General features: G+C 46.0%; 1 protein-coding gene across 1 annotated transcript in view; it reads left to right on the top strand.

The window, feature by feature from the left end:
* LOC145350623 (ALK tyrosine kinase receptor-like) overlaps window positions 1–22,767 on the top strand; it is a 1,029,887-nt gene that overhangs the window by 944,520 nt on the left and 62,600 nt on the right. The window contains exons 20-22 of the mRNA XM_080199829.1: window positions 11–197; window positions 3,956–4,046; window positions 20,916–20,980. Coding sequence (XP_080055955.1) covers window positions 11–197; window positions 3,956–4,046; window positions 20,916–20,980 — 343 coding nt within the window. The remainder of the gene's footprint in view (window positions 1–10; window positions 198–3,955; window positions 4,047–20,915; window positions 20,981–22,767) is intronic.

Raw genomic sequence — 22,767 nt, 5'->3', positions numbered from 1 at the left:
TTGATTGTAGTGTATCGCCTCAAGCACCAAGAGCTGCAAGCCATGCAGATGGAACTCCAGAGTCCTGATTACAAGCTCAGCAAGCTGCGAACCTCCACCATCATGACCGATTACAATCCCAACTACTGCTTCGCTGGCAAAACCACTTCCATCAGTGATCTCAAAGAGGTTTCCCGCAAAAACATTCTCCTCATCAGGTGAGTCCGAGAAAAGTTAAAAGTTTGCGCCACGCTTTTGTTATTTTTACTTGGGGCTTTGCAGTCCATAGGATCCCTATGGTACCAGAGGAGGCCATTCAGCCCATCGAGCCTTCACCAACAACAATCCCACCCAGGCCCGATCCCCTTAACCCCACATATTTACTCTGCTAATCCCCCGGACACTAAGGAGCAATTTCACATGGCCAATAAACCTAACCTGCACATCTTCGGACTTGGGGGTGGAAACTGGAGCATCCGGTGGGGGGGAACCCACGCAGACATGGGGAGAACACGCAAACTCCACACGGACAGTCACCCGAGAACGGAATTAAACCCTGGCCCCTGGTGCTGTGAAGCATCAGTGCTTACCACCGTACCCCCCCCCCTCAGTTTTTTCTTGATACTTTTTGTTGAGGGACAGATGTACACGCCAAAAATGTTATTTTCGTCAATATTTTTTCCTCTAATTTCCTCACCTCCTAAGACATGCTCGATAACACTGGGTGTTCTTCTCCAGGCATGTTAATGCATCAGGGTATTGGCAGGTCCATTTCTTACAGCAGAACATCAAAGCAGGGCCAGTCTCGCACACATCACTTCTCAACAGAGGTCAGTTCTTTGGTACAGCATGAGGATTTTTCACTTTCGCCCTCTCCAGTCGAGTAACACTGAGGCATTACCCCCTTTACAAGTGTAAGTCTGGGCTGGCATGATGGTACAGTGGTTAGCACTGCTGATTCATAGTGCTAGGGACCCGGGTTCGATTCCTGGATTGGTTCACTGTCTGTGTAGAGTCTGCATGTTCTCCCCATGTCTGCATGGGTTTCCTCCAGTTTCCACTCTCAATCCAAAGACTGTGGGTTAAGTGAATTGCCCATGTTAAATTGCTCCTTAGTGTCAGGGGGATTAGTGGGTAAAATACTTGGGTTTACGGGGACAGGGCCTGGCTGGGACTGTTGTCAGTACAAGCTTGATAGGCTGAATTGCCTCCTCCTGCTTTGTTTAATTCTATGATCCTGTTATTGTATGATAAATCAGAAGCAAAGTGCTCTACCAGGAATATCGGCCACTGCTGGGCCTGCATCTTGTCCTTGATGAAGAAAAACCAGGAGCTGGATGGAAGATAGTTTGAGGGGGGCTCTCAACTGGGTCAGGAGATAAGCCTCCTGGGAGGGGCAATTGGTCGGTCAAGGCTCAGGTCTGAGGTGCACAATTCATGAGGGGAGGGGGAACCTGTGTGGGGTAGTTATTCAGGGAGGCTGTCCAATCAGAGAAGAGGGCCTGTGAAAGAGGCAGTGTGGAGGGGAGAGGCAGTGAGGTGTGACGTCTTCACATACCCATTTTGCAATCATAGTCATAGAGTCATACAGTGCAGAAAAGGCCCTTCAGCCCATTGAGTCTGCACCGACAATATCTAACACTAAAGGGCCTCCCCAAATGTCTGCCCCTCCACAGGTGCCCCTCCTTCCCTCCTGACCTCACGTATCCCTCGACAACCCCCTCCTTCAGAGCCTCAACTCCTGACCCTGCCAAGAATCCCTCCCAGTTTATCAGCCATTGAGTTCCTGGCTCCTCTTCATCAGGGACAGGATGCAGTCCCAGCAGTGGCCACAGCTCCTGGTGGCGTCAATAGGACAACAGAGTAGATTGGATGGCAGCTGTCAGAGGCACGATTTCCTCCTCAGAGGGGGACATGAGTCTCATTCCCTATTAATACCCCTCAGGAGAGGTAAGTGCTTGTGAGAACAGAGTCAGGTTTCATGGCAACCTTTTGAAAGTAAGAAGGAAAGCCCAATGATCTGTAAATCCTTCCCCCTATCCTTCAGAACTCACTAAATCCCTTAAGAATGAGGCCCATCATAGGGAGAGCTGTTGACCTTCCCATTCAGGTCACAATGATGATTGTGCACCAAGAATTCAATACACCCAAATCTCTCGGCCAACATAGTGCAGATAATCAGCAAAGTAGAAGTTAAAGGCAGATCCTCCCTTTGAGCACTGCACTCAGTTCTAATCATTAAAAGGTCAATAGCTAAATAGCATAAAATTAAAATTAATTTTCAAAAGGACAAAGGGAAAGGTTAGGACAATTTTTTTTGTACGTTAGATTTTAGGTAATAGGGCTCATTATCAGAGACAATGTGGAAGTAGAATCCATTATACTCTCAAAACAAAGTGGATGAAATAGTTGTAATGTAATCAAAATGAAAGAATGTGGATAAAAGACGCACAATTGGGACTCTAATACCCCGATGAGACTCAATGGAAACCCATTTGAGGGATCTGGCAGATGCATGATCGATAGAACGATCTCTTTGTGTTCTTAAAAAAACAGAATCAATTATCATCAACTAAAATCAGTTAGCTTCATACCTTGTGACAATTTCATTAGCCTTAGCCTTCTAATTATTTGATTGTATTATGCGTGGTCCATCCGGATTTTGAGAAGGGAGTCCCAATTGGATGAGCCATTCTCTTAACTTAATTAACTTGAATGTTTCTCTGTTGTTCTCTTGGTCCTTTTGTCAGGCCCTGTGTGCCCATTCATTTAGATCCTCTAGAGTTCTCTATTTTCCAAAGGATTTGTCTTTTTTTCCCTCTTGCTCTGGAGATCCCACTCCGCAGTAATGAAGGACGTATGGTTGATTATAGAGACTCACCTTCATTCCAATAACAGTTTCATTATTTAACTGAAACATCCCCCAAGTGAGTAAGCCAATACAATGGCCTGAGTGGCGCAGTTGAAATAATTGAAAAATACCCAGTGAAAAGAGAGGAGAAGACCAAGCGCCACAATGAAAAGATAGACTTTTCCAACTGCTTTTATATCTGCTATTGTAAGTAGATCCTAATTATTTGTCAGCTTCAATAGTGAGCGGCTATTTATAAACATCTGCAGAACAGGTTATTGAGTTACAGTTAATCATTGCAATCCCCTATATGGAGAAGTTCTTCAATGCAGAGGCATGTATAATCCAGTCCTGATTATCCAGCCAGTCTCTGCATTCAGCCAGCCTAAATTATCCCAGAGTCTGAACTAAGGCATGTGAAATACACAGCAAATTGGAAATTCAGTACTCAAAATTGAATGATCAAATAATTTGAATTAAATGAGTGAATCCACAGGAGTGGAGTATAAATATCTCTATGCTGATGCTGGATTTAGGCATGTCTAATCAAATCTGTCAAGCACTGTCATTCAAAATGCATTTATTCATTTGACTTTAAAATTAGTGACATTTTGATATGAGTGCACCTTTAAAAATAGAAACAGTTTTATTAATTTGGAAGAGTTTATGAGCTGATCCATTCCCATGATCACAAAATCGCAACATTTACTCACATTGATAGCCTTGTTCTGATCAAAGTGAATAGCATAATGGGGTGGCGACTGATGATTTGCTTATCGCTTGCAGGGGCTGTAATTGGTTGCTTATTGCTCGGAAATGATGAGTGCTGACAGAATGATTTTCCTAATCGGCGGCACAGTGGCGCAGTTGTTAGAACTGCTGTTTCACAGCGCCAGGGATCCGGGTTCAATTCCAGCCTCGGGTCACTGTCTGTGCGGAGTTTGCACATTCGCCCCATGTCTGTGTGGGTTTCCTCCGGGTGCTGCAGTTTCCTCCCACGTTCTGAAGAATGTGCTGGTTATAGGTGCGTTGACCCGAACAGGCGCCGGACTGTGGAGACTCGGGAAATTGTAATGTTAATGTAAGCCTTACCCATGACTAATAAATAATCTTCTACTTTAATAGGGGCCTGGGTCATGGAGCCTTTGGTGAGGTGTACGAAGGTCAGGTGACTGGTATCCCTGGTGAACCCAGCCCTTTGCAAGTCGCTGTGAAGGTAGGAGCCGTGTCATGATCTTGGCATCTTCGATCACACGTGAATTTTAATTGTGTTGATGGGCTGCATTCTTTTTGTCATGCAACTTTCCTTTAGAGAAGAGGCACCCCCATTCTTTGTGAAAATTCTGTTCTGGTTTATTTACCTTTGAAACACTTGTATCAGACCACAGTCACCAGTCAGTTAACCAGCGGGGAACCCCCATTGGTTCCGTGAGGGAGGCCGGATGGGATCATGTGCCCTTTAGGCACTCAAGTGGCCAAAATCAGGCCTTCTCGTGATTGAGCCCCCTAGTGGTGGAGGTTTGATTTTTCCATTCGTGAGACGTGGACGCTGCTGGCTGAGCTAGTGTCTGTCGCCCATTTTTAGTTCCCCTTGAACTGAGTGGCTTGCTGGGCCATTTCAGAGGGCAGTTGAGAGTTAACCACATTGTTGTGGCTCTGGAGTCACATGTAGGCCAGACCGGGTAAGGACAGCAGATTTCCTTCCTTAAAGGATATTGGTGAACCAGGTGGGTTTTTCCAACAATCAATAATGGTTTCATGATCATCAGTAGATTCTTAATTCTAGATATTGTTTATTGAATTCAAATTCCATCATCTGCCGTGGTGGGATTCGAACCCGGGTCCCCAGAACATTAGCTGAGTTTCTGGATTACCACTAGGCTAATCAGAGGCTGGCAGCTCTGGTGGCACTGCAGCCGACAGACACCCAAAAGACTGTAGACCACAAGCGAGTGAGGGACCGGAGTGGGGTCGGGGTACAGCTGTTGGAGAAGGAGGGGGAATGGGAGGCAAAAGCAGTGGTTGGGGGGTGACCTTCATCCCCACTCTCCCTTCCCCAAGCCCAGTCCCTCAGTCAACCCAAATGCCTGATTTTAAGTTTAAAGTTTATTTTTTAGTGTCACAAGCAGGCTTACATTAACACTGCAATGAAGTTACTATGAAAATTCCCTAGTTGCCACCCTCCGATGTCTGTTTGGGTACACAGAGGGAGAATTTAACGTGGCCAATGCACCTAACCAGCAGTCTTTCAGACTGAGAGGAAACTGGAGCACCCGGAGGAAACCCATACAGACACAGGGAGAATGTGCAGAGTCCACACAGACAATGGCCCAAATTGGGAATCGAACCCGGGTTCCTGGCGCTCTGAGGCAGCAGTGCTAACCACTGTGCCACCATGAAGGACCCTCCTGTAAAGCCAGCAAGGTTTGCATGAGAAAGCCATGCAATCTCTACGCCACAACTAACTGGAGTAGGGTGGCTTCAGGAATAATGGATGTTACTTGGGCTTATTATTGTGCTTAATCGATATCCCTCTGCGGTGGCTGGGAATCCCGCATCAGCCCTTGCTGTTCTCCCACATCATCGAGGGAGGTGTTCATGGGAGACCTTTTGCATGGTTAAGTGGGCCCGACTGTGACAGGCTGCGTTAAGTCCAGCCCTCACCTTTTACCTATCATCTCATTTTCTCATCTGTGTGTGTGGCATCATTGGATTTTCTGACTCTCATTCCTCAAACAAAAAGAATTTGCCAATCATTTTTCCCTATCAAAGGATGCTTTTGAAAATGCTGAGAAGGCAGCGGGTTAGACTGCTTGACCTGATTCTATCTGCCGTTCTCCTTCTGATGAAATTGGGGAGGTGGTGGCATAGTATTGTCCCTGGGTCCAGGATAGAGAGCCATGCTCTGGGGTCCTGGATTCGAACCCCACCACTGCAGATGGTGGAATTTGAATTCAATCCACAAAAGTCTGGAATTAAAAGTCCGATGATGACCATGAATCAATTCTTGTAAAACCTCATCTGGGTCACAAATGTCTTTCAGGGAAAGAAACCTTAATCTGGTCTACCTGTGACACCCAAACCCACCGCAATGTGGTTAACAGTAAAATACCCTCCTGAAATGGCCCAGCAAGCCGCTGGAAAGGAATTAAATCAGACAGACCACCCGGCACCAACATAGGCACTGAAAACAACAACAAAATCAGCCTAATCGACTCTGCAAACGTCCTCCTTACAAACATTGGGGGGCTGGTGTCAAAATTGGGAGGGCTGTCTGACAGACCAGTCACAGACAGCCTGACGCAGTCATAGTCATGGAATCATATCTTACAGCCAATGCCCCAGATGCCACCATCACCATCTATGGGCATGTCCTGTCCCACCGATAGGACAGACCCAGCAGCAGTATATCATAGAATCTGACAGTGCAGGAGGAGGCCATTCGGCCCATCGAGTCTGCACCCACCACAATTCCACCCAGACCCTATCCCCATAACCCCATGCATTTATCCTGCTAGTCCCCCTAACACTATGGGGCAATTTAACATGGCCAATTCACCTAACCTGCACATCTTTGGACTGTGGGAGGAAACTGGAGCACCCGGAGGAAACCCACGCAGACATGGGGAGAACATGCAAACTCTACACAGACAGTGATCCAAGCCGGGAATCAAACTCAGGTCCCTGGAGCTGTGAGGCAGCAGTGCTAACCACTGTGCCATTGTACTGCTCCTCCCTCCCTCCCTCCCTCCCTCCCTACCTACCTACCTCCCTCCCTACCTCCCTCCCTACCTCCCTCCCTAACAGCACTGTGGGTGTGCCTAACCACCTGGACTGCAGCTCATCTCCACTTCTTAGTGACGGTTAATAAATGCTGGCCTAACTACCAACACCTTTGTCCCCAGAATGAATTTAAAAAATGAAATGAGGAGTTAAACACTGTGGAAAGTGTTTTCAAAAACTGATTATGAAGAGATAAATGCTAAAATTGTTCTACTATTGCATGTGATGTCTTCTGTTCAATTTGTCCTATCTTGCATAATGGCGTCAGCCATTGTTGATGACTTCTGTTTTCTGTCATGTACTAAACAATGTTTGTAGATGACCTCAGAGCAATGTTTAATGGTTGAACATGCTTACTGTTCAATTTTAAGAATGGGATTGCATGATTTATTGTATCATTCTTTCATTTGTGGAACCTGAGTCCAAAACCAATTGAGACAAGTAGGAAGAATGTCATCCTTATGCAGCAAGGAAGGAGGGGCTGGTGAGGTTGATACTGAGGCACACTGTTCCAGAGAGAGTAAAGGGAGCTGTAGTCTGCATCTAATCAGACTACTTAACCTAATAATGCTTGACCCTGAGTGCCTGAAATAGTAAAAACATTTCATTCCCCACTGCTGACTTCGCTCACTGTGTTCAACATTAAAATTCATTAGATAAATAGAATTAATTTCTAAGATCAGTGATTCTATTAATATTGTCAACCACAAAAAGAAACCCCCCTGTACAGGGAAAATAGGAGCTGCAGTAGGCTCTTCAGTTCTTGAGTCAATCTTCCAACTCAGTGTCATTTTCCTGCACTGTCCCCATATCCCTCAATATCTTTAGTTTCAAGAAATCGAAGGATTCTTGTCTTGAATGTCGTCATTGACTGAGCACCCCCCCCCAACACCACCATCCTCCCCCAGCTCCACCCCACTCCCCACAGCCTTCTGGGGTAGAGAATTCCAAAGGTTCACCAGTTTTTGCGAACAGTTATGGACTGCAGTAAATGGTATTTACACAGTCCACAAATTACTGAGAAAGACTGCGCTTGCAACAAAAGGAGAAATCCGTCTTTTTATAAATAAAGTTGTCTAATCATTGAAGAAAAATGATCGTTTAAGGAAAACCCAGGTGCCACAATATGTCAGGAGCTCTCTGGATGGATGAATTAAACTGAATGGCTTTCCTTGTCTCTAATTACCATGTGATCTTGTGACAGTGAACATGTTAATGAGTTTCCTAAAAGCATGTACAGAGTGGCATTATTTCAGATATCCTTTGCGGTTCTAGTTACGCTAATGTTCTATCATTGTTAACGTAATGAAGCACTACTTCCTGGTTCAGTTGAGCACTATGGCTTCTGGCTGACTGCATATGAGGGTAGAAATTGTCGTAGCCCTTCCAGTCAGAAAAACGACTGACAAACTCAATCTAGAGGCAGAGAAATGGGTGTGTGGGTAAGTGTTGAAGCAGTGCAGTGTGCAAAAGCCCAGTTTATTAACAGCAAAGGAGAGCCAGGCCACGGAAGCAAAGTATCATGAAGATTGATAAATCTGAGATAAACGCCGGAATTCTACCACCCTGCCCACCACGGAATCAGAGCAGGCAAGGGATGGGCAACAGAAATGTCTGTTGACATCGGACAGGAATTTCCGGTCTCGCTTGAGGGAGGCTGTAAAACCCCACCCAAAGTGTCACTGTGTGGATGTGAGGAGGATTCCCCGACTTGGACTACTGGTTGTAATAGAGAGAAAAGATTGTTAGCGATTGGCTGGATAATCACCTGCATGAAAGAGCATTCACAGTTTGGAGAGTGGATGAAAACTATTGGATGGTGCCTCACTAGCTTGTTGGGAGACATCAGACTTACCTTCAGCACAGGAACTTGTCAAGGTCAGTTTGCTCTTCAAAGGGGGCGAGTGGCCTGAGCTCCCAGCTTTCCTTCTCCTGTCCAGGATCTCTCCCTGGCACTGTGGGAGATCTTGTCCTGCACAAAGACAGACTGTGAGCAGGACAAATGCCAAAGCAGGTGATAAACAGCATGCTTTCTGTGTGTGCTGTGTGGATCCAAGTAAGGGCTGAAGACATGATTTGTGCAGATGCAACAAGAGATGAAGATGTCAAATTTTCACTTCAGGGAGGTTGGGGCAGGGAAGTATTGCATCCTGTGATGCATCAACAGATCATAGACAGTGAGTGCTGAGCTAAATTGGTTGAGGTAAGTCCCATCACAGTTCTCTGGGACTCCATCACCATTATTTTATGTTATATTATTTTGGAGCACAGCGGCACGGTGGTTAGCACTGCTGCCTCGCAGCTCCAGGGATCCGGGTTCAATTCTGGCCTCGGGTGACTGTCAGTGTGAAGTTTACCAGTACTCCCCGTGTCAATGTGGGTTTCCACTGGGTGCTCTGGTTTCCTCCCCAGTCTAAAGATGTGCAGGTTAAGTGGATTGGCAATGCTAAATTGCTGCTTTATGTCCCAAGATGTGTAGGTGAGATGGATTAACAATGGGAAATGTGTGGGGAATGGCAGGGGAGAGGCCCTGGGGGAGTTACTCTTTCAGAGAGTTGGTGCAGACTCAAGGGGCCGAATGGTCTTTTCTGCACTGTAGGGTTCTATGATTTTAGAAGCTGTTTGGTCCTCTAGTGCTCACCATTCACACCCTCTCCTCACCCTCCCAAGATTGGTTTTATATCCCCTCAATGCCAACTCATGCCCTCATCCACGCATTCACTCTGCGTCCTCTTATACTCCCCATGCCATTTCTTTACTCACTCTCCCTGTATTCATCCTGGGACCATTGGAACCACAGTGAGATGAAAAAAATAGCCTCTTAACGGTCTCATCAGCTCTCACTCATCCATACTCCCATTCAAAAGGTTTTCAATTCACTGAGTTCAAATTTCACCGTCTGTCATGGTGGGATTTGATCTTGCGCTCTCAGAGCATTACTCGGGGGTCTCTACAATTCTAGTCCAGTGACATTACCACGACATCGCACTGTGCTCGTTTCAGAGAAAGGTGCAGCTGGGATTTGGGTACCTTGGATTTTGCACAAACATTAGATATAGTTCAGGAAAGGAAAAAATTTCTAGCCTTTCAATAAAACATTTGTTCGGACATAAATGTCAATAAGAGTTAACAACAGAAGCTTATATTTACAATGCACTGTTGGCCTGCAAAATAAGAAGTGAATAAAAACTTTAAATGCTCTAAGCTCCATGGATTGTGAAGCCCTCTCGAGAGAGAGAGACAAGTGTGTGGTTAGCCCAAACCTCAAAGAACTGAACAGGGTTAAACCAGGCTGTGTTTCTGGGTTATCTGGGTGCAAGGGGTTGATCTTATCATTCTCTCCAGGATGAGAACCCCAGGGTTGGACTGGCCCTTCTAGCCCTGGCAGACCTGAAGATCTCCCCTGACTACACACAGGGTCTATGACCTGTTATTGGGGTGATGGGGAGAGGGAGTGGGGGGTATGGGACTGTCTCTGACTGTGTAGAACGGGACGGATTTTGCGAGATTGGCTGACAATGCTGCCAACGCCAATGGGAAACACCTTTGTTTTCCTGCCGGTGTGGGAACTTAGTTCTGTGCAGCAGCTGTGCCTTTCCTAGACCGGTCTTAAAGACACTGGGATGGCCCAGTGGTATTATCGCTGGGCTATTAATCCAGAAACTCAGCTAATGTTCTGGGGACATGGGTTCAAATCTCACCATGGCAGATGATGGAACTTGAATTCAATTTTTAAAAATCTGGGATTAAGAATCTACTGATGACCATAAAACCATTGCTGATTGTTGGAAAAACCCATCTGGTTCACTCATGTCCTTTAGGGAAGGAAATCTGCCATCCTTACCTCGTCTGGCCGACATGTGATTCACAACAATGTGGTTGACTCTCAACTGCCCTCCAAGGGCAACTAGGGATGGGCAATAAATGCTGGCCAGCCAGCAACACCCATGTCCACAAATGAATAAAATAAAACAGAAGATCACTTTTGCTACAGATGTCATGACATGGATCTGAGTCAACTTCTTCACTTTCCCCTCACCTGTTCCAATTCCACTTCCAGGCTCCTGACTTGCGGGATTGAAAAATCCACTCTTTTTTATTTTACATCATTTACAAGGGCAGCATATTGGTGGCCAACTTGATATCGGTTGTTTCATTTTTTTTCAGTCTGAAGATGCTCTCAAGACAAACTCAGTTAGATTTTATCATGATCGATTCTAAAAGAAAGAGACCAGGACAGAAACAGGAAATTATTCTGAATTTTTTTGTTTGGTTGTTGATTCTATCTGTTCCACAAGCAGCAGTGCAGCGATATGGATTTCTTCAATGTACCAGAGTAAAGTAGGGCAATAAAATGAGTGAGTTTGAAGTGATGTCGGGTGAGGTCTTGAATGTGCTCACCATGGTGCGATAAACTATTAATACTCTGTTCCCTAAAGATTCTGAGCCCGTCAGGGGCACTAGCTGGATCAACAAGGATGAAATTTGGATAAGACTCCATTATGTTGAGTCTCCAACGCTATTTTCTGTCTTGACCTCTCTGGTAGAAGTGGGTGAAGGCGCTTATTGTGCCTGGTGTGGCATGGCGGCAGAGTGGTTAGCACTGCTGCCTCATAGCACCAGGGACCCAGGTTCAATTCGGGCCTTGGCCAACTGGCTGCAGAGTGTGCATGTTCTCCCCATGTCTGCGTGGGTTTCCTCCAGGTGCTCTGGTTTCCTCCCACAGTTAACCCTGCTAAATTCTCCCTCAGTGTATCCGAACAGGCTCTGGAATGTTGCGACGAGAGGGTAACTTCACAGTAACTTCATTGCAGTGTTAATGTAAGCCTACTTGTGACATAATAAGTTAACTTAAACTACCCCTGTAATGACTTCAACAAGGTCCATGAGTTGATTTCTTGAGTATGAGCTCCCTGATTGAGGTAATGATTGCCTACCTAATCAGGGAGCTTCACCTCTATATAAATATGAGAGTGTCTGGTCCACCGACACTCTGGATTCTGACTGTGTACCTGAAACTTGCTAGGAGTGAAATAGAGTTTGTAAATAAGGAGAATCTGGTGAAGGGACACTGGCCTCTGAGGAGGTATTTCAACCCCATTCCATAAAACGTACTGGAACTGGCAGGATAATATAACCTGTCCAAATTCATGCAATGTTTGAGATGTACTTGCCAAAACCTCACTCTGGGAGAGGTCATACTAACAATAATTTCAAATTCATTTTGCCCAGTTTAGGTGATCGACCTGGCTATTTAATGCAGCAATGTGACAATGCAGTTTCTTGCACCACCAAGCCTCCCAATCCTCCGACCCCACCCCTATCCAGGCACAGTGTTGTTGCCAACCATGCCCTCCCTGCCCTTCCCAAGCCAATTAGGTACCTCAGCATCTCTGATATTAGCAGTGCATGCAGCTGAATTATGCAAAGGCACTCAAACTCACCGGTTGGAATTTTACTGCCCCCTGCCCACGGAGGGGAAAGGAGCTGGTGAGGGGCGGACCATGGGAAGGTCCATTGATCTTGGGCGGGTTTATAGAGTTTCGGGAAAAGCCAGGCCCTTCAAGCAGGGCCAATGTGCAACTGGTCAGTAGACAATTCTTTTCAGGGTTTGCAGGATAGTCACGTGCACAATGTACCATAGGTCCATTGATATTGTTAGAACCATAATTTTGCAAGGAATACTAGTAGCTGATAATAACCAGGAACATTGTTTGCTTTCAACAAATGCTGACCATGCCAGCGACACCCACATCTCAGAAAACAATGAAGAGAAAACATATTGAACGACATTAGATTATGAAGAAGAAAGCCATGCTGCTGTGTTTTACAGCCACTGTTGTTTTCTGTTATCGAATATTAGTCGTTTCCTAAATTCTTAATCGTGAGGAGTGTGGAGTTTGCACATTCTCCCCATGCCTGTGTGGGATTCCTCCAGGTGCTCCTCTGTCTTCCCACAGTCCAAAGATGTGCGGATTAGGTTGATTGGCTATGCTAATTTGCCCCTTAGTGTCAGGGGGATTAGCAGGGTAAATACATGGGGTTACAGGGTAGGGCCTGAGTGGGATTGTTGTTGGTGCAGGCTCGATGGGCCCAATGGCCTCTATCTGCACTGTAGGGATTCTATAATTCTAAAAGATTTTCTAGTGCTGATTGGAGAAGAGCAGGGACTCCTCTTTGGTACTTAGATCAATAGTTTTCCCTCAACCAATATCATAAAGTAGAAAAACAAGCATTCTGGTCATTGATGTCCTCCCACAGTCCAGGTTAGGTTGATTGGCCATGCTAAGCTGTCCCTTAATGTCAGGTAAGTACATGGGGTTACAGGGTAGGGCCTGGGTGGGATAGCTGTCAGTGCAGGCTCGATGGGCCGAATGGCCTCTTTCTGTGCTCCAGGGATTCAATGATTCTAATTTTTCCATCCAATTATTTCTCCGAATGAGCATTCAGAAACTGGGGAAAGGAGAAAATTATGTCACTATCCAAAACTAGTGTGGGTATTAAGGAAGGGATTTGTGGAATTATCAGAAAATAGCTAATTTTGATGGGGAAAAGCGTTGTTTACAAGAAACTGCTGATTAAAACAGAAAAGAGATTCTGATGATCAGTGCTTATGTTTACACTGCTGATGCAGGGTGGAACAAAACTGTTTTTATTTTATAAGCTCGTTTGTTTTATTTGATGGTTATAAAAGTTGTTCCCATTAGCTTTGGAGTGGAAGTTTAATGGTGGATTTTACGGAGGCGTTTGTAAACAGTGTTGACCCTGGGCTGCTCGACTTTGATAATGGCCACATTGATATTGCCTTACAAAAATCACATTGTGGTCATTATCCAAAATTCATTTCTTTTGGCAGCAAAGCGAATTGTTTTCAGGGAGCCACTTCCTCATTTCACCCACGATAAAGAATTTAGAAAATGACTAATATTGGATAAAATATAGAAGATGACAGTGGCTGTAAAACACAACAGAACGGGTTTCTTCTTCATAATCTAATGTTGCAATCTGTTCTGTAATAACGTTCCAGGTGCTAATGGCACACTTTGCGGTGCAAATTATTAAGGACATGCCAGCCTCCCAGCTCTTCCGACCTCAACACGAATCTTCCCGGAGAGATCATAATCTCCTGCCTCAGGGTCACAATCTCCCCCCTGGCTGAAGCCTGACATTAAATTATGGCCTGCTCTCGCTTCCTGCCCCTCGATGGTAAGGGAACTACAGAGGCAGCATCTTTTTCTTCCACCTTTTCTCTTATGGACTTAGCCCAGTTGTGGTTCAATGGCAGCACTCGAGGTTCAGAGGTTGCAGATTCAAGCTCCTTCTTCAGAAACCTGAGCACATAATCTAGGGTATGACTGAGCGAGTGGTGCAATGTCAGAAGTGTGGCCTGTCGGATGAAATGTTAACCCGATCCCCCTCAAATTATTGTAGAATTATAGAATTCTGACAGTGCAGAAGGAGGCCATTCGGCCCATCGAGTCTGTACCGATCAGAATCCCACCCATCCCTATCGCCGTAGCCCCAAGTACTTACCCTGCTAATCCCCCTAACACCATGGCCAATCAACCTAACCCGTACATCTTTGGACTGTGGGAGGACATGGGAGCGCCCAGAGGAAATCCATGTAGATACAAAGAGAATGATAGAATCCTGCAGTGCAGAAAGAGGCACTTCTGCCCATCCAGTCTGCACCGAACGCAATCCCACCCGAGCCCTACCCCCATATCATACCCACTAATCTCTCTAACCGACACATCCCTGGACACTAAGGAACAATTTCTTAGCGTGGCCAATCAACCTAACCCGCACATCTTTGGACCGTGGGAGGAAACTGGAGTACCGGGAGGAAACCCACGCAGACACGAGGAGAATGTGCAAACTCCACACAGACAGTGACCCAAGCCGGGAATCGAACCCAGGTCCCTGGTGCTGTGAGGCAGCAGTGTTAACCACGATGCAACCGTGTCAGGCACAATGGTTAGCATTGCTGCCTCACAACGGCAGGGACCCGGGTTTAATTCAGCCTCGGGGGACTGACAGTGTGGAGTTTGCACGTTCTCCCCGTGCCTGCGTGGGTTTCCCCTGGATGCGTCCGTGTCCTCCCACAGTCCAAAGATGTGTGGGTTAGGTTGATTGGTCATGCTAAATTGCCCCTTAGTGTCAGGAAGATTAGCAGGGTAAACATGTGAGGTTACAGGGTAGGGCCTGATTGGGATTGTTGTTGGTGCAGGCCTCTCTCTATCTGCGCTGTAGGGATTCTATAATTCTAAAAGATTTTCTAGTGCTGTTTAGAGAAGAGCAGGGATTCATCCTTTGTAGTTTGATCAATAGTCAGCCCTTAACTAATATCGTAAAAAAAAGAAATAAGTGTTCTGGTCATTTATTTCATTGCTGTTTATCAACTTCCATTCTTGCCTAAAATTATAAAAGTGACTACATTTCAAAATCATGTTACTGGCTATAAAGGAGTTTGGGTACCCTGAGATTGTGGAAGACAACAACTAAATACAAGTTTTATTTTTCTTTCATTCCTACTTTTAAATTAACTTGAATGTCCTCCATTTTTCCTACTTTATTATTCTGTCAGAAATCCTACCTGCTGCTGCTGAATAACAGTAATCTATTTACCATTTTCTGAACCTTCCCCAAATGTTGTGCTAAATTGCTAATCTAATGCCAAGATTGTTGAAGGTAGAAATGTGTTGTGACTCATCCCAATATGCAGTGAAGCGTTTCAACAGCAGGGACAAGTTGATTGAGAGGGACACAGGGATGGGAAGAATCTAGAATGATATCATGAGAAGCTGGCATGGCTAAATAGCAGCTCTTACCCAAGATAGATGGCAACGGCATATTTAGAATGGAAACAATAGAATATCCATGGAACAAGAAGCCCAAGGATGTGCCGAATGGACAATGCGAAGCTTCAATGTCACGGAAAGGAATACAGATGGCTGAAATGGCCAAGCTCATTTGGAATTGAAAACAATTTGACAGAATTCATTTAGCTCCACACATCACTGCTAAGGTGATGAATGGGATTTATCAGTAGTGATGGGAGCTAGAATTGCCAAATCTTGCTGAACTGACTGGAGGTTTTTATCACAGAATCTTTTGTCTTCACCAACCACCACACAAATGTTATTGGTTGCCTAACATGAAATTTTTTATTGTGTTGCTTTTCTCCAGTGCTCCCTTAAAAGATGATTGGTTAGACCAGAGAAAAACTGAGCTAAACATGCATTTTTAAATTATTTCATGGCATTGACATGGTTGGCATTCGTTGCTCAATTGCCCTCATCACCCCACCCACCCCCTGCCAACACTATAGTTACGAAAGCCCAGCAACTTTCTCAGAAGGCAAAGGAAATCTGGCATGTCAGTTATGACTCTCACCAACTTTTACAGATGCACCATAGTAAGCATTCTTCCTGGTTGTGTCACAGCTTGGTACGGCTCCTGATCTGCCCAAGTCTGCAAGGAACTACAAAAGGTCATGAATGTAGCCCAGTCCATCACGCAAACCAGCCTCCCATCCATTGACTCTGTCTATACTTCCCAGCAGCCAGCATAATTAAGGACCCCACACACCCGGACCTTTTCTCTTCTACCTTCTTCCATTCGGAAAACAGATATAAAACTCTGAGGTCACTTACCAGCTGACTCAAAAACAGCTCCTTCCTTGCTGCCATCAGACTTTTGAATGGACCTATCTCACATTAAGTTGATCTTTCTCCACACCCCAGCTATGACTGTAATACTACATTCTGCACTCTCTCCTTTCCTTTTCTATGAATGGTATGCTTTGTCTGTATAGCGTGCAAGAAACAATGCTTTTCACTCCATACTGATACATGTGACAATAATAAATCAAATCAAATCAAAATCAAATTAGAAGGTAGTGTTAAGTTATCCCCCTTCAAACACAGTAGTCCATCTGGAATAGGTGCACAACAGTGTTATTTGAAAGGGATTTCTAGGACTTTAACCCAGGGACAGAGAAGGAACGGTAATATAATTTGAAATCAGAATGGTGTTGAGAGGGGAACTTGCAGGTGTTCCCATGTGTCTGCTGCCCTAAACCTTCTGGTTGTAGAAGCCGCAATTTTGGGAAGGTGCTACCTTGGAAGGCTAGACAAGTTACTGTAATACATCTAATGAAGGGCACACACTGTGTATCAGTAGCTGAGGGACTGCATGCTGAAGCTGGTGAATTGGGTACCCATCAAGTGGACTGCTTTGTCCTGGATTGTTTCCACCTTCCTGCACTCACCCAGGCAAGTGGAGAATATTCCATCACATTTCTTACTTGCATCATGTAGTCAATGGCCAGACTTTGGGGAAAACACAGTAAGAAGTCTCACAACACCAGGTTTAAGTCCAACAGATTTACTTGTAGCGAACACCACTACTTTCAGCACTGGTTAGTCCTTTGTCAGGCGGGTGGGAACTCCCACCCACCTGACGAAGGAACAGCCAGTTCCAAAAGCTAGTAGCATTTGCGACAGATAAACCTGTTGGACTTGAACCTAGTGTTGTGAGACTTCTTACTGAGTTTACCCCAGTCCAACGCTGGCATCTCCACGTCAGACTCTGGGGAGTCAGGAGGTGAATTGGCCACTCCAGAGTCCCCAGCTTCTGACCTGCTCTTGTAGCCACTGTACTTATGTGACTACTCCAGTTTAGATTGCAGGATTCAGCAATGTTAATGCCATTGAATGTCAAGGGGCAGTGATGAGATTCTCATGAATTGGAGATGCTCATTGCCTGGCACTTTTGTGGTGTGAATGTTTCTTGCCACTTATCAGCCCAAGCCTGAACATTATTCAGACCTTGCTGCAGATGGACATGGACTGTTTCAGTATCTGAGGAATTCAATCTTCTGAGGACTGCCACATATGCGCTGCACCCACCGAAACCAAAGTACCTTTGCATCCCTCCCAAGTGAAATCTCTCTCATTGAGGCCAAACAGTCTTCCAAAATTATTTAAATGACCTGAAGGTTCTGGGGTCAGGGGTGAAAGTTCAGTCCCATTAAAGAAATCCCAAAATGATGCAGAACTGAGAAGCCCAGGTTCATCATATCAACACCATTCAGTGTGTGACAACAGTTGGGTGCTGTGCGTTCCCACACAGGCAAAGAGCTCCACCCTGTGGGATGATTTTTGTTTCTTACCATCACATAAATATCCCGAGTCCCTGTTCATCTAAATCAGCAAATGGAAACCAATCGGATAACATTCATGGATCATACTTACCATCGGAAACACCAATTGCAACTGAAGATCGTGGCCAGTCAATAAATCCAAATCATCCAGTCTCGAGATAGTCAGGCTCCTGGACAATGTAGTGGCGGAAGCTTCAGAAGTCCGAACACAAGGGATGGGATTTTACAGCCTCGCTCAGGTGAGACTGGAAATTCCCACCCAAGGTCAATGGAGATTCCTGTTGTCAGACCCTCGCCCACTCTGATTCTGTGGAGGCGAGGTAGTAGAGTTACAGCGAAGGATTCTGCAAGAATTACCCAGCAAGTTTCCACTTTTGATGAGCAATCGCCCTGTGTCTGGAACCTAGCAAAGAAATCCCCAACTCTGGGTCAGAGTCGAAGGGCACAATTTTACAACTTCAACTTGCCCAGCTTTTGGTGAGGTGGTAAGTTGGGGAGGTGAAAACTCAGATTCACACCCAATTTCCATTCTGCCCCCCCCCCACCCCCCCACCACCACTTTAGGTTCATGCCACTGAAATTGATTTCAAGTCCAGAAAGTCCATTTAAATATTAATCACGTGGTTTACATGTCATCAACTGGTCCTGGATGCTATCGTAAAGGCTGAACCACCTCATTGGCCAATGTTATCCCTGATGAAAATCACATATGGTCCCACCAATGTCAGAACTCTACCATCTCGCCTGGCATGGAATTGGAGCAAGCAAGGGTCCGAGAATGGAAATCTCTGTTGAACATCACCAGACATGATCGTCTCATCGGGGGGTATCAGAGGCCGTTGAAGCCCCCAGGTGGTCGTGCACAGGGCAGGGCCGGGCCATGGCCATGGCACCCTGGTAGTGCCTGCCTGGTACCCTGGCAATACTTATTGGGCACCCAGTCACTGCCCACCGAGTACCTTGGCACTGCCCACTGGGCACCATAACCGTGCCAAGGGGGCAGAGCCAGAGTGGGGCAGGGATAGAGGGCTGAGCCATTAATGGGGGAGGGAGACAAGTGGAGAGCTCTGCAGGGGTTGGAGGAAGAGAACTCTGCCGGGGGCAATCGCTGACTGGGGAAGGAGGACGGAACTCCTGCCAAGGGGGTGGTCAGCAGAGGGGGAACTCTGCAGAAGGGGGTCAGTTGGAGATGGGAAAGGAGAGAACTCTGCGGGGGTGCGGGAAAAGCGTTGGGGGGGGGGGGGCGATATCCAGGAGGGTGGGTTTAGGGGGCCAGTAGGAAATCTCCTAGCACATTGGAAAATCAGGGCACCTGTGCAGTGGTGCATTTAGAGCTAAACAGGCACCTTCACAGGTGAGGTCACATTCCATCCATCCCCGCTGGCGAGAATCAAATCCTGGAAATGGTGAATCGTGGAAATCCGCAGTTCCAATTTTCTCCATAAAATTCTGTCCTGAGACCTTGGAGGATTCTGACTAACTTAGCCAAACAGTTACCCAGGAAATGGTGGACTGAAAGACACAGCATTAACTCTTGGATAAATATACAGCTAATATCTCCTCTGACTCCCCATTTAGCTTCACAACCCTCCAACTCCCCCAAAACCTTTTACTCTCTTCCCCGATCCTTCCTGACATAACCTGACAAGACTTCACTATCCCATCATTCTACCACCCTGCCAGCCTATCCAGCTGACATCCTACCTTCCCTGCTACACAGCACCCTGCCACCCAGCCAACACCCTACCCACCCTGCCACACAGCACCATGGCACCCATCTGACATCCTACCCACTCTGCCACACAGCAGCCTGCCACCCATCTGACACCCTGCCACGCACCCCCCTGCCCCCCAGCCAACATCCTATTCATCCCATCACACAACACTCTTCCATCCTTCTGTTACCCTACCCACTTACTTCACCGTCACGCATTCATTAATGCAATGAAACGCTATTTAAATGTCCCAAAGCTTTACAGTGTGTTAGTGAATGAAGATGTATTAAAATACAACAGCTAGCGCTGTAAATAAGGAGGGGTTGTGGGGGGAGGGGAAGGGTGTTGCTTTCCCCTCAATATCCTGTCCAATGACGAAGGAACCATTTCTGATAAGGTCCAATTTGAAAATCTCAGCCAAAAATGGGGAGCTCTGGCACTGTGAGAAAAGAAAAATGAGCAGAGAGTCCATCCAATGGTGATTGCTGCGTCTGGGAAGATGCAGTCCAGCAGAAACACAGCAATTTGGTTAGCGCTGCTGCCTCACAGCACCAGGGACCCGGGTTTGATTCCCGGCTTGGGTTACTGACTGTGTGGAGTCTGCATGTTCTCCCCGTGTCTGTGTGGGTTTCCTCCGTGTGCTCCGGTTTCTTCCCACATCCAAAAATGTGCGGGTTAGATGGATTGGCCATGCTGAATTGACACTAGTGTCAGGGGGATCAGCAGGGTAAATGTGTGGGGTTACGGGGGAAGGGCCTGGAGTGGGATTGTGGTCGGTGCAGACTCGATGGTCTGACCAGCCGCCTCCTGCACTACAGGGGGTTCTATGATTCTAAAACCGTTATTCCACTGTCAACCACTTCAGCTGTAACAAGCTGGCATTATGTTAAAATTAACAAGGTTTAAAAGATGCAGTTAAGTGTCAATGTGCCAAAGTTCCTGAGACAGTAATTCCAACAGCTTTTAACACTGGAGGCTGTCAAGGGTGAAAGACATGTGCAAATGGCAGCTAAACCTGCCTCACAGCAGCTCAGGCATGAGTGCACTTCACATTAGTCACTCATTTTCCAATGAGCGATCTTCGGGGGAAAGAAAACAGAAAATGCTGAAAAATACTCAGCATCTCCATGACGACGGGTCTGATGGAGGATCATAGATCTGAAATGAGGGCCGGAATTCTCCGTCAGCGGGATTTTCTCGTCCCGCTGCAGCGAACGGAGATTGGGCTGAGCGCCAAATTCTCTGTCCTCGCTCGCAGATGTTGTCTGCCCAGCCAAGCAGTTCCAAGCATTTTTAATTTGACGATTTCCAGCATCTTAACAACATTTTGCTTTTGGATAAGTGATGTCATGGCACAGCCAGCCCTATTGAGCAATTTTTGGTCAATGAATCACTGCTCCTCATTTTCTATTCCCTGTAGACATTGCCGGAGGTGTGTTCTGAACAGGATGAGTTGGATTTCCTAATGGAAGCCTTGATAATTAGGTAAGATTGTTTTAACAGATTGTCAAAGGAAACTGCAAGGCATCTTGCTAAACAGCATTAGAAGTCACAACTTCACTTCATCTTGCCTTATTTTTTATTTTTCCTCATCCCATCTCATTTGTGTTCAAAAATCTATCTATCTTTGCCTTAAAAACATTCAACGAGGTTGGACAGTAAAGGAATTACAGGTTATGGTGAGCGGGTGGGTAAGTGGATCTGAGTCCACGAAAAGCATGGCCAAGCAGGCTCGAGGGGTGGGCTGCCATCGGTAGGACGAGAACTTTTAGTTTTAGGTGTGCCTCAGGGATCAGTGCTAGGCCTACTGTTATTTGTCATTTATATGATTGATTTGGATGAGAATATAGGGGGTATGGTTAGTAAGTTTGCAGATGACACCAAGATTGGTGGCATAGAAAGTTATTTCCGATTGCAATGGGATCTTGATCAATTGGGCCAGTGGGCTGACGAATGGCAGATGGAGTTTAATTTAGACAAATGCGGTGTGAGGCATTTTGGTAGATTCAACCAGGGCAGAATTTACTCAGTTAATGGTAGGACACTGGGGAGAGTTAATGAACAAAGAGATCAAGGGGTACATGTTCATAGCTTCTAGAAGGTAGAGTCTCAGGTGGGCAGATGGTGAAAAAGGAATTCGACATGCTTGGTTTCATCGGTCAGAACATTGAATACAGGAGCTGGGATGTCTTGTTGAAGTTGTACAAGACATTGGCAAGGCCACACTTGGAATACTGTGTGCAGTTCTGGTCACCCTATTTTAGAAAGGATATTATTAAACTAGAAAGAGTGCAGAAAAGATTTACTGGGATGCTACCGGGACTTGACGGATTGAGTTATACGGAGAGGCTGGATAGACTGGGACTTTTTTCTCTGGGGTGTAGGAGCCTGAGGGGTGACCTTATAGAGGTCTATAAAATAATGAAGGGCACAGATAAGAGAGATAGTCAATATCTTTTCCCAAAGTTAGGGGAATCTAAAACTAGAGGGTATAGGTTTAAGGTGAGAGGGGAGAGATACTAAAGGATTCAGCAGGGCAATTTTTTCACACAGAGGGTGTCTGGAACAAGCTGCCAGAGATCGTGGTAGAGGTGGGTACAATTTTGTCTTTTAAAAAGCATTTAGATAGTTACATGGGTAAGATGGGCATAGAGGGATATGGGCCAAATGCAGGCAATTGGGATTAGCTTAGGGGTTTAAAAAGAAGGTGGCATGGACAAATTGGGCTGAAGGGCCTGTTTCTATGCTGTGGACCTCTATGAGCCTATGACTCTGTGAATAAATATAACTTTTAGGTTGGGAATTAATGTGTTCCGATGGACGTCCCTGATGTTGCCACTCTCTCCAGGCAGCAGTGCAAATGGCAACTTGCTTCTTGGAGATAGAAACTGACTCCATCATCATCATTGAAACTTGCCTCATGCCCAGATGCTTTTCAGTGAGAGTAATCCAATACAGGAACTCGGTCTCAGAGAGGTAAATTAACCCTGATGCCCACTAGCCAATGTGTTGTACTGTCCGTGGATGGGCCTCTTTCCTTAGCAGCTTACAGCAGATGCTCTGAGACACAAAACTGAAATGTTATGAGGACAAAACACCCTTCCAGCAAGACTGAAAATAAGAATGACGAATACAATGGCCAGAATTTTATGTCTCTCCACCTAGCACCGCCCCCCCTCCACCTACTCCCCACCACCACCCAAACCCCCCACTTCCCATCCCCACCACCACCCAGCATTCCCCACCCTCCACACCACCCCCCAGCTCCCCAC

The sequence above is a fragment of the Carcharhinus amblyrhynchos genome, chromosome 12 (genome assembly GCF_965287045.1).
Source record: "Carcharhinus amblyrhynchos chromosome 12, sCarAmb.v2.hapA, whole genome shotgun sequence".
Lineage (NCBI taxonomy): Eukaryota > Metazoa > Chordata > Chondrichthyes > Carcharhiniformes > Carcharhinidae > Carcharhinus > Carcharhinus amblyrhynchos.
This window is presented reverse-complemented; position numbering and strand designations above follow the sequence as displayed.